Source organism: Ovis aries, chromosome 3 (genome assembly GCF_016772045.2).
Source record: "Ovis aries strain OAR_USU_Benz2616 breed Rambouillet chromosome 3, ARS-UI_Ramb_v3.0, whole genome shotgun sequence".
In the NCBI taxonomy this organism is placed as follows: Eukaryota; Metazoa; Chordata; class Mammalia; order Artiodactyla; family Bovidae; genus Ovis; species Ovis aries.
Genome location: NC_056056.1, coordinates 202,845,515 through 202,858,441, shown reverse-complemented (window position 1 = coordinate 202,858,441; position 12,927 = coordinate 202,845,515). Strand labels below are relative to the sequence as shown.

The 12,927-nt window shown below is 37.9% G+C and overlaps 2 protein-coding genes across 3 annotated transcripts in view; one reads left to right on the top strand and one right to left on the bottom strand.

Moving 5' to 3' along the window:
• Positions 1 to 12,614, top strand: part of CREBL2 (cAMP responsive element binding protein like 2) — a 29,673-nt gene extending 17,059 nt beyond the window's left edge. Inside the window, exons 2-4 of one of the 2 annotated variants that reach the window (XM_004006852.5) lie at positions 5,088 to 5,285; positions 6,688 to 6,832; positions 9,572 to 12,614. In XM_004006852.5, coding sequence (XP_004006901.1) covers positions 5,088 to 5,285; positions 6,688 to 6,832; positions 9,572 to 9,576 — 348 coding nt within the window. In that variant the 3' untranslated portion in view covers positions 9,577 to 12,614. Of the gene's footprint in view, positions 1 to 5,087; positions 5,286 to 6,687 lie in introns of both variants that reach the window. The other variant, XM_060414220.1, reaches the window with a different exon arrangement.
• GPR19 (G protein-coupled receptor 19) overlaps positions 1 to 12,927 on the bottom strand; it is a 90,930-nt gene that overhangs the window by 33,731 nt on the left and 44,272 nt on the right. The gene's annotated exons all lie outside the window — the stretch shown is intronic.

Here is a 12,927-nt window from a genome sequence, read left to right as displayed (position 1 = left end):
TCTTTATATGCTGTTAGATTTGGTTTGCTAGTATTTTATTGAAGATTTTTCCATCTATATTCTTAAGACATGTTGGTCTGTAGTTTTCTTATATCTTGGTTTTTTGTATCATGCTAATTTTGGCTCATTGGATGAACTTGGTATGTTCTTTCCTCTTGTTTTTTTGGAAGGGTTTGTAAAGAATTAGTGTTAATTCTTTAAATGCTTGGTAATTTACCATTGAAGTCACCTGGACCTGGACTTTTCCTTATGGGAAATTTTTTGATTACTCTTTCAGTCTCTTTATTTGTCATAAGTCTTTTAAGATTTTTTATTCTTTCTTGAGTCACTCTTGCTACATTGTATCTTTCTAGAAATTTGTCCATTTCAACTAGGTTATCTGGTTTTTTGGCATACAATTTTTCATAGTCTTCTCTTGTAATCATTTTTACTTTGGTAAAGGTAATAGTGATATCTTTTCTTTCAGTTTTGAGTTTAGGGTTTTGAACGTTTTCTCTTGTTTGATCAGTCTAGCTAAAGGTTTGTCAATTTTGTTAGTCTTTGTGAAGCACCAACTTTTGGTTTTATTGATTGTTTTTTCTATTGTTTTTCATTCTCTGTTATATTTATATCTACTCTGATATTTATTATTTCTTTCCATCAGCTTGTTTTCAGTTTAATTTGCTCTTTTTGCTAGTTTCTTAGGGTAAAAAGTTAGGTTATTGACTTTAAAATCTTTCTTAATTTAGGTGTTTGTAGCTACTTCTGAGCACTGCTTTAGCTGTATCTTATAAGTTTTGGTATGTTGTATTTTCCTGTTCATTCATCTCAAAGTATTTTTCTGATTTCCCTTGTGATCTCTTCTATGACTCATTGGTTACTTAGGAATGTCTTCTGTGGTTTTTTAAAAATTTTTATTTATTTTTTAATATATTTTTTTGGCTGCGTGGCATGTGGGATGTTAGTTCCCTGACGAGGGATCAGACCCTCACGCCCTGCATTGTAAGTGTGAAGTCTTAACCACTGGACCGCTAGGGAAGTCTGTCTTTTGTGTTTTATCTGTCATATTTATTAAACATTTATTGTGAGCTCATTGTGAAACCCTACGTGGTAAAGAATGCGCAGTGGTAAAGAATCTGCATGGCAATGCAGGCAACACAAGAGATGTGGGTTCAGTCTCTGAGCCAGGAAGATCCCCTGGAGAAGGGAATGGCAACCCACTCCAGTATTCTTGCCTGGAAAATTCCATGGACAGAGGAGCCTGGCGGGCTACAGTCTGTGAAGTTGCAAAGAGTCAGACATGACTGAGCGCATGCAACACGCAACTGAAATCTAACATCCCTAATATCCTGCCTTTGTGAAGTAAGTTTGCTGTGCAGAGCAAGAAAAAGCATTGGCTAGTTAGGCTGCTTTTTTTAATGCTGAGTGTTAGGGACACAGGCCCTGTGAGTGTTTCCCCTAGGACCTTCTGTCCTGAGCTAACAAATGTGTCTTGGGGAGGAAAAGGAGGTAAAGTGGATGGTGGATAAAGTACACTGTTTGAAAAACAGCTGTTTAAACTTTTATGTGGCCCTATGTTAGTACAAGTAAAATTAGAACAGAAAAAAAAGTTAAATTGGGGAGTTATTTTAATAGTTTTCTTTGGAGTTGGTGTTGTGCACAAAAATTAGTACTTTTATTTAGCCACATTAATGCGCTTCCTCAGAGAACGAGAGTATGTGGTTGCCTTTGAGTTTATGAAAATTTTAAGAAACACTGATGAGAATAACTTTTGTTTCAGACATATTTAAGGAATTCGTGGGGTTGATTTCAGTTTTAGTTCCTGGTTCCTTATTTCTAATTAACTTCCCTTATCCATCCCCCAAGGTTTACGGCTTATGAAATAACGTAAAGTTCAGTTGTTACGGCAACTATTATACTAACCTGCGTTTGTATGATAATGATCGCCTCCTTTTTAAAACAAAGTGCTTTCATACATTATTTTACTTAAGATTTACAATAATCCTGTGATGTGCTTGACTCTCTTGAAAACTGGTACACTAATCAGATTTTAGCTGGCACCAAGAGCCAAAATTTCAGTTTATTACTGAGGAAAAATTAAGCTAGAGAAGTGGTGGTTATGTGGTCTTAAATGTAATTTTACAGATGATGTAAAGTGCAGGAACCCTGGGTTTATTTACTGTGCCTTTCTAATTAAAAAAAAGGAAATAGTTGCAGTTTAAATGTTTTACTTCTGTGAAAACTAAACAAAGGGTTATACCTTTTGTTTGATTTTTATGACTATACTAAGGTTGTGTAAAAAAAAAATCAGTGAAGTTTGTGCAGTACACTATGTCCTTCTGACTTCTCAAAGGTGCCATTCCTGAATTCCATTCCTGAATTAATTAATTAAAAACAGCAATATATGAAGGTACTGGTTTGTAATGGTGTGTGATCAATGACTCATTTTATTACATAAAGAATAGATGTGATAACCATTTATTTAACTAAGGACATGGGTTTAGGCTGTAAATATATTGCTTTTTGGGAGAAGGCAATGGTGACCCACTCCAGTACTCTTGTCTGGAAAATCCCATGGATGGAGGAGCCTGTTAGTCTAGTCCATGGGGTCTCTAAGAGTTGGACATTACTGAGCGATTTCACTTTCACTTTTCACTTTCATGCATTGGAGAAGGAAATGGCAACCCACTCCAGTGTTCTTGCCTGGAGAATCCCAGGGATGGGGGAGCCTGATGGGCTGCCATCTATGGGGTCACACAGAGTCAGACACAACTGAAGTGACTTAGCAGCATATTGCTATTTAAAAACTATCAATAGCAGATATACTTTGTTTTAATGAAGGGTGATTTCAAAATACTTTATTAAAATTGTACGGTTGATAAGCATAATTTAAATTTAGCCCATAGTAATACTTGGATCAACTAGTTACCCTGCAATTGCTAACTGTATACTTGACCCTGAAGGAAAGTTCCCAGGCAAGTTCCCAGGCATGTATATTATTATACTGAAATTTAAAAAACGTGATGATGCAGAATAGAAAAGCATTAAAAGAGCAGTTTTTGAAAAGTTCAAACTAATTTGGGAGTAGTACTGAAGCAGTTAGCTTTTACGATGGTGGTAGGAAGGAAAGATTTTTTTTTTCCAAGAGCCTCAGAGTATTCAGTCTCATTTCAGAGTCACTCTAAAATGCTGGATGCAATGGTTAGCTGTCATATTATGACAGGATTTGGTAAATGTAGCTGATTCACAAATGAAGTTTGGTTTTCCTGACCAAACCATGATACCAAGCAATGACCTGATCTTTGCAAGGTATTGGGCATTGTTGGTGTATAGTATCAATGGTGATTTCAAGCATAAAGACAAATCAGAGTTTTAATATCCAAATGAAGATTGATCCTTTAAGTTTTGTTACCTAGTTAAGACTTTTACATGTAGTTCAATGGTTTGCCAGTGTTTGAGTTTTTCATCTTCTCTTTTAAATTTTCCTTTAAAGCATCTGCCTGCAATGCGGGAGACCTGGGTTCGATCCTTGGGTTGGGAAGATCCCCTGGAGAAGGAAATGGCAACCCACCCCAGTATTCTTGCCTGGAGAATCCCATGGATGGAGGAGCCTGCTGGGCTACAGTCCACGGGGTCGCAAAGAGTTAGAAACGACTTGAGCGGCTTAACTCTTTAACTTTTAATGCCTCAGTAATATTCCTTTCAGTATACTGAAGTTGTGACATTTTTATTCTCTGAGGGTAATCTTCAGAAAGAACTAGACATCATTGGAACCTCATTGGATAAACAAAGTGAACAATCAGATTGCTTGGGAATTTAAAGAATAATGTATTACTTGAAAGTAATATGGTGCATTGTGTTGTGGCCTATAAGAAACTGGCTCCAAAAGCAGCTTTCAAGAAAGCTTATTCATTGGACTAAATGGATACCTTTCAAAGTGACTCCTTTAAAGGAAATTCATTTGATGTATAAGTTCAGGTTCATGTATTTTAAAATTCATTACCTTTATCTCATAGTTATATCTTGTGTAATAACTTGGGGAAACTCCAAAGCTAAACAATGAAGAAGATTAGATTACTTTGCCAGTCACCAAAAAACCGTGCCTGTGCAGGTAACCAAATAGCAGGGGTATTGAGAGGATGTCTGTGACACCAGTGGGAGCAGGCAGAATCTCCTGAGACAGTCCCAGGGTTATAATTATAGACTTCTAATGGCAGGAGAGAATTATCCTGAAAATGTCAGGGTCTTCCTGTGTGTTCCTTTGGGCTCAACAAATTTGAAGAGGGAATTGAGAGCCAAATTGCTTAGGATACATACTTATTTATATATACACCCAATTTTAAATAGAAATTTTATATTTTCTAATTATAAATACTGAAAATAATTAATTAAAAATACAGATGAGAAAGAAGCTTTTTCTAGTCACAATCGGAGAAGTCCTCACTGACCTTTGGTTAAGATCCTTTCTTCTGTGTATTGTTTTGTAAGATTGAGATCATACTGAACTTACAATTTTCAATACTGATTTTTGTTTACTTTCTTAATAAAAATAAGTTGTGAACAAAATATTTAATGGCAGTTTTTTGTTATCCAGCTGCTTATGGTTCATAAAGTGTACTATGAATGTGTGCTCAGTTGCTTAGTCGTGTCCGACTCTTTGCAGCCCCATGGACTACAGCCTGCCAGGCTCCCCTGTCCATGGGAATTCTGCAGGCAAGAATACCGAAGTGGGTTGCCTGACCTCCTCCAGGGGATCTTCCCAACCTAGAGATCGAACCCACATCTCCCACATTGCTGGCAGATTCTTTACTGTCTGTGCCACCAGAGAAGCCCAAAGTTTACTATAAAGCTATGTAAAGTTTATTATGAAAAAAAGTTTAGAAGAAATAATGAGCACATACACTGTTTCTTCCCTATTCTTGGTGTGAAAAGTATCAGAAAAAAATATGAAGCAAAGAATCACAGGCATTTGATGGGATTGTGCTTTCTTAGTTCTGTGGGGTCTATTTATTTATTTGTAAATGTTTTCCTTGCTAATATGCAGCCACAGTCACTTTCCTAGACTCAGAACTAAGAAAAAAAATGACTACTTCTTTCTCTTGCTGAAGGTGGTTGGAGGTAAAGTGAAGAAGCCCGGCAAACGTGGTCGAAAGCCAGCCAAAATTGACTTGAAGGCAAAACTCGAGAGGAGCCGGCAGAGTGCAAGAGAATGCCGGGCCAGGAAAAAACTGCGGTATCAGTATTTGGAAGAATTGGTATCCAGCCGGGAAAGAGCCATTTGTGCTCTTAGAGAGGAACTGGAAATGGTAAGAAAGCCTGTCAGTAAATGTATGAAACAATCAACCTAAACTGTATTAAAACCTGAAGATACAAGTTTTCAGCTATCCAGTTGACGAGCATGAGAGAGAATATTTATTAGCTAGAACACAGGGAAATACTCAGTTTTTATATGTTCCTGGTACGAGTGGAAAGTGACTTATTTCACTAAGGGATTATTTATGATACGAAACAAAAAGGAGAATAACCCAAATGCTCAACAGTCAGGATTGGTTAAATATTATACTGCATTCATATATTGGACCGCTTTGCAGCCCATGAAAATCACAGTGCACATATGTGTGTACTGATCTGGAAAGACACAGTATATCGCTAAGTGGAAAAAGCAGTATAACAAGATGTAACAGTATGCACTGTACGATACTATTAGGCCTGCTTTTATTCATTCATTCAGATTTCAAGAGAATGGAAACCTCGATAGTACTGTAAGCTCAGGGGAGGAGGTGATAGGTTGGAAAAGAGAGAGATAATACTAACATGATCGTTAACATGGGGACAGGCTGCCCCAGCTTTTTAGAAGGTCAAGTTGGGGCATGGAGAGATTCCAGATGCACACTATTCAGGAGACTTTTTTTTAATATGCTGAATTTAACTTATAAATTATTTTTTACCTCCTGCAGTGTAAGCCACTGGAGGACATAATCTTTGGATTGATTGATCTTTTATACCCCCAAAGTCTATAGTATACACTTTGGTAGAAAGTAGATGTTTAGTGAATATTTATGAACTAGAGAAAGGAAATTACAATTTTACTTACTTTAGGAGTGGAAATAATAATGTGACAGTCAGCACAAAGAGATGAATTTTGATGCATGGCACTCTGCTGCTGCTGCTGCTGCTAAGTCACTTCAGTCGTGTCCGACTCTGTGTGACCCCATAGACAGCAGCCCACCAGGCTCCCCCGTCCCTGGGATTCTCCAGGCAAGAACACTGGAGTGGGTTGCCATTTCCTTCTCTAGTGCATGAAAGTGAAAAGTGAAAGTGAAGTTGCTCAGTCGTGTCTGACTCTTAGCGACCCCATGGACTGCGGCCTACCAGGCTCCCCCATCCATGGGATTCTCCAGGCAAGAGTACTGGAGTGGGGTGCTATCGCGTTCTCCGGTGGCACTCCACAGGGAGGTGGTATTTTAGCCAGAGGGGCCTTTTACATCTGAGCAGTACTCCAGCACATCACAGGGAGATTCAGTGGTCGTTTTTCACCCTCCTTTCTGAAGATAGCAGGCCTCATCCATGTCCTAGGTCACGAATAGGAATGCAGTAGCAGGTGGGGTTCCCAGCAGCCAGTTTGACCTCTAGTTATGGGAGTTGTTCTGTCTAGGATTTTCTACCTGACTAGTAGAATTTTACTCAATTATATTTTACATATTTCAGTACAAGCAGTGGTGCATGGCAATGGACCAAGGTAAAATCCCTTCTGAAATAAAGGCCCTACTCACTGGAGAAGAGCAGAGCAAATCTCAGCAGAACTCAAGCAGGCACATGAAAGCTGGGAAGACAGACGCTAACAGCAACTCCTGTGAGTATGGTACACGGGAGAGTTATCTTCAGAGGAGTGACTCAAAGTAGGCTTTCTGTTGACCACTTCCCTTGCTGTGTGTTTTCAAATAAAATGGCGATGTCATTTGTAATACACTGGTAACCAAGTGAAATGGCATTATATTCTAAATATTGAAATGTGTTATACATGGGGTCTATAAAGAGCAGCTGATAAATTCATGGCAATTTAAAAAAGTAGAGTTAGTCGATAAATGAGAGTGTACCATTCTAGTGAAAAGTGAAAGTGAAGTCACTCAGGCATGCCCAACTCTTTGCGACCCCATGGATAGTAGCCTGCACCAAGCTCCTCCATCCATGGGATTTTCAAGGCAAGAAGTACTGAAGTGGGTTGTCATTTCCTTCTCCAAGGAGTCTTCGCAACCCAGGGATCGAACCCAGGTCTCTCACATTGTAGACAGATGCTTTACCGACTGAGCCACCAAGGAGGTCTAGTTGTCATTATTATTATTGGCCTCACTGCACAGCTTGTGGGATCATAGTTCCCCAATCAGAGATTGAACCCAGGCCCACAGCAGTGAAAATGCCAAGTTAGAACCACTGGACCACCAGGGAATCCGCTAGTTATTGTTAATAGTAACAATACCTTTTATTTTGATTTTGATTTACAAAGTACATTCAGTTATATTTATCTTATTTCCTCCAATCACTGTGTTAAGTATAACTGTACTTATTATTTTATAGATAAAGAAATAGTACAGGAGCTTGGTAAGGTGCCCAGGGTCACACCGCTATAGTGGTAGAATCTGTCCTCACCTAGCTCAGGCTCTATCTTTTCAGTAGCCTATCACCATAAGGATTTTTTTTTAGTTATTTAGGGAGAAATTCACATAACATAAAATTAATCATCCTAAAGTAACAGTTGAGAGGCATTTGGGATTTTCGCAGTGTTGTACAGCAACCACCTCTGTCTATTTAGAAAACATTGTATCGCCCCAAAACAAAACTCTGAACTCATTAGTGGTTACTGGCTATCACCCTCCCTCCAGGCCCTGGTAACTATGAATCTGCCTTCTGTCTCTATGGATTTACCTGTTCTAGGATATTCTGTATAAATGGACTTATACAGTGTGTGACTTTTTTGTGTCTGGCTTCTTGAATGACCTAGCATAATGTCTTCAAGGTTCATCCACTTTGTAGCATGTATCAGTATCTCACTCCATTTTATGACTGCATAATATTCTCTTACACATGTATACCGAAGTTTATTTATCCATTTATCCATTGATAGATATTTGTTTCTACCTTTGGCTGTTGCAGACAGTGACACTATAAACATGCGTGTATAAGTATACATGTGAGTGCCCGTTTTCAGTTGTTTTGGGTGTATACAGAAGCGGAACTGCCGGGTTATATGGTAATTCTGTATTTTTTAGAAGAACTACAAATTATTTCCCACAGCAGCTGAAATGTTTTACATTACCACCACAGTGTATGAAGTTTCCCATTTCTCTGCATCTTGTCAACACTTTTTATTTTCCATTTTTGAAAAATGTAGCCTTCCTGGTGAAGTGGCATCTGATGGTGGTTTTGATTTCCATTTTTCCTTAAAGATGCTGAGCAACTTTTCATGTGCTTGCTGGCCATTTGTATATCTTTGAAAAAAGTGTCTGTTTAAAATGTCCCTTGCCCATGTTTTAGTTGAGTTGTTTTTCATTTTGTTGTTCAGTTGTAGGAAGTCTTTTTATATTCTGGATTCTAGACCTTTATCAGATATATGATTATAGATATTTCTCCTATACTATAGGTTGTCTTTTCACTTTCTTGATAGTGTCCTTTGGTGCACAAAAGACTTTAATTTTGAGGAAGCCCATTTTATCTATTTTTAATTTTGTTGTTTATGCTTTGGGTACCCATTCTAACAATTCACTGCCAAATCCAAGGTTGTGAAAATTTGCCCCAACGTTTTCTTCTAAGAGCTTTATGCTTTTAGGTCTTACATATCATTGATCTATTGAGTTAATATTTATATGTGGTATAAGATAGAAGTCCAGCTTGATTCTTTTGCATGTGAAGATACAGTTGTCTCAGCACCATTTGTTGATGAGGCTGTATTTTAGAATGAAGGTGTCATGTGTTGATTTCTTCATCGTTGTGATTGTTTTTTATAAGGAAATGTTATAAATTTTTTATCCTTTTAAACAATTGTTATGAGAGCCTCTCTGGTGGCTCACTGGTAAAGAATCTGAGACACACGTTCAATCCCTGATCTGAGAAGATCCCACATACTGTGGAGTAACTTAGCCTCTGGGCTGTAACTGTTGAGCCTGTGCTCTGGAGCCCAGGAGCCGCAGTTGCTAAAGCCCGATCTCCGCAGAGCCCATGCTCCCCAAGAGAAGCTACCATAATGAGACTCTTGTGCACTGCAACAAAGAATAGCCCCTGCTCACCACAACTAGAGAAAAGCCCACACAGTAACATAGACCCAGCATAGCCAAAAATAAATAAATAAAATTATTTTTAGGATTTTTTATGAAATTGAAGGATTGGCTTTTTGATCACTTTTATTATATGAAGTAATATTTGCCTTAATCTAAATGGAATTAATGGGAAAAAAACCACTCAGTTCAGTTTTCTTTCAGTCTATACTTAAAAATAGTCATCCTGTAGATACTAAGTTTTAAAAAATTCATTTTAAAACAGGTTAACCAAACCTCTTTATCTTTAAAAACATTCTTATATTACTAACTTTACTTTTCAGGGTGAAGATCATATAAAATGATGAGTCAGTGACTGAAGCCAATACTCTGACCCTATGGAGGATGAATAGGCAAGATTGTGCTTCTTGGCTCCATTTTCTACCTACTGCCCAGTCATCTCTGTAAATCTGCAGTTTCTACCAAAATGTGTGATCATAGATCTCAAAGAATTTTGCTTTGATTTTCAACACTTAGAAAATTTACAGACATTCAGACTCGTTCTGGTTGGTATTGCCACGTTGCAATGCTTGAAAGCACAAGAAAAGAAAGAGTGAGTGAAGATTGTATTTTTGCACCTCAACTCCACATTGCTTTACTGGTTAATTTATATTCTTTCCATGTACTTCATGTAATTGTATTTGTATGTGTGTGTGGGTGTCATTTCCTTTCATGTTTTTGATTGCCCTACAAAGAGAAACCAAATGGGCTGATGACTGACTACTAAGTCCTCAGCCTTTTATGGACCTAATCTGATTTCTTTATATTTACTTGAGTCATGTTTATTTTCTGCATGAACCATGACTTCTCCTGTGAGCCATTCCAGCATAAGCTGTGAATATATAGTAACAAATATATACATTTCTATTTTTGTAATCCATAATGATATGCCTGTTTTAAATAATGTACACATTAACAAAATCCATTGAGAAAGTCCTTAAAATAGCTTCTATTTAAAACTTTAATTGCTGTCTTTTCAAACTGTATTTATACAAGTTTATTAGGGCCTGATCCATACTTGGAGAATAATCAGTCAAACTTTTTATTTTGAAACAAGAAATAACCTGTTAGGCATTTCAGCAGCATCTATCATCTTGACAACCCAGAGTATGTATGTATGTATGTATGTCTGTGTTTCTATTGTATGTGTTTCTATATGTATATGAGGGAGGGCAGGAGTGAATGTTCACACACATTTCGTTGTGTAGTCAACTAATTTGGAGAATTTTTCTAAAGACAGTGGGATGAAATTAGCTGCTGAGATGGGTGTTTCTGCCTCAGGAGATCCAGAACCAAATGAGGGACACATTGCTGGTGGGTCAAATGGCTTTAGCTATAACCAGAACACTTAGTTTCTTCCCTAACTTGAGTTTCCTTATGAATGTATTCTGAGCCAGAGAGAAATACACTGCGGGTGTGCATCCGGTTCGGCCCTGGCCCTGCCTCCGCTCCGGAGTGAAGCAGTGGAGCCAGAGTCTTACCCAGCACTGCCAGCCGGGGCCTGGTGGGAGGGGCGAGGGCAGAGGCGTTTTCTCCGATTCCCATCACAGCTGCCTTTGCTTTCTTCCTGGCTACCAAATGGAATGATGGTTGAGGAATCACACTCATATGATACACTCAGACCTGGGAATCTTTTGACGTCCCCACTGAGACACTTTAATACTCTCTCTTTTCTTTCGCATAGTTAAATAAGGAGGTTGTGGTCTCCGTTGCTGCTAAATTGTAATTGTTCTTTGCTTTGATGAAGCAAACATTTGGTTTCCAAATGAAATGTGTTTTGTCACAAAATAGTTTAGGAGGAGGCATTCTAGTCTAGCTTGTCTGTGAGGTGGAACATGAGACGGACCACATAGTTTCAGGTGACAAGGTACTTCCGTCCCTTCTCTGAGGCCATGCGTTGGAATTAAGTGCCTCCCTGAGTTCTAAAGCTCTCTTGTGCGTAGGTCACAGACTCAGATCCCAAGTCCAGTCCTTTGTGACAGCTGATAAACCACTAGCCCAGTCTGTTGGGTCTCTCTGTTCTGGAGGACTAGGGGTTTAAGAGTATTTAATGTCTTTTTTGGATCATAAATATAGATAGTTAATATTCAGAATATAAGTGTTTTAAATACAGTGTTCAGATTGTAATGGGTTATGTTTTTGCCATCTGGTCTACTCAAATGTATATTTTTATTTTGCAAAACAACCCAAGACTTAACTCTCTGTTGCTTTGTTCAGTACCTTTTGAATTCCCCAGAAGAGTTGTTTTCAAAGCAAACATTCCAAATGAATGTGGCTCTTCTATGGGATGTCTCCATTGTGCTCCAAGTGTTTCTTCTCTGGTTGTGATTTTAAATTACTGGCTCCTTTAAGCTGTTCCCCTGCTGCCCTTCACAAGAAAGAGCACTGACTTTGTCCTCACTGAACTGAGAGGATGTATAATTTTGGGTGAAAGTAAATTATAATTTCTTTGAGTTTATTCTGAAACTGGTCTATTTGGTATCTTGCAGTAGATCAAACCAAGAGAAAGTTCGTTGGTCTTAAATAAGATTGCTCCAGTTGCTTTGGGTACTGTGCAGGCTGCACGCCTGGGCCACCTGAAGCATGTTAATAAACATCACTGATGAAGACAGCTGGAGCATTTCTTGCCCCATTCCAGTTAGGGGGCAGCAAGCTGAAATCCTGGCATCTCTTACTTACCTGTAAGGACAACAGACAGACGGAAAGAGAACAAAAGAGGGGGGAGTCAGTGAGCTCAGGCCCCTCTGAGTAGACAGAGCACTTTTCCTTTTTCCCAAAGGAAGGTAAGGAGGGAAATATATTTATGTATTTAGGCCTGTCATATTCTGTCATTAATTTAGCACAGACCTGCTGTGTATTAGAGCAACTGAGTATAACATGGAATAAGTTTGACTAGGTCAAATTTTAGGATATAGTTGACGTTCTTAAATTTTTTTCTATTTTATCTAAAATCTTTCTAATATATATGAATCAGAATCTTATCTTGCTGCAGCAAATTCATATCACTCTTTACCAGCTAATTGACAGTATTTATCAGCATCACCATTTAGCATTTTATCATCTTTGAATTGTAGTAGGCTTGATTTGTCTCATTATAAAAAGTATAGATTTAAACTGGTCTCACTTTAGTTAAAGGCTAATAAAAATGAAAAACATAAATGTGATATATCAGAAAATCAGTTGCATATTATCAATTACACTTTTAGTTTTAAAAGAGAGGAAATTTACTTCTAAACCACATGGTATTTGGGGGCATTGAAGGCATCCTTTTTCTGAAGAGCATTGTACAATTATATTTTTATGAAAAATAAAATATCTTCACAGCTATCTCAGGTTGTCTGTTTCATAGTACTGGGGTGTGTCTGTATAAGCATAGTAAAAAGAGATTTAGGCAGAACTGGTCTTGAATCCATTTTCTGAGTCACCTTGAATTATTTAATCTCTCAGACTGTTTCCTCATCTATAAAAAAGGGGATGACTTTCCAGAGTAATTGATAGGCTAAATAGAGTTATGAGAAACTGCTTCTTTAGTAAAGAACTACATTAAGTGTGACTGGGTTTGACTGTTGTTAAAATGTCATTCGTTAAAGATAAACATATTTAATGGACTAGAATCTAAATATGTAGTGTTGTATGTATT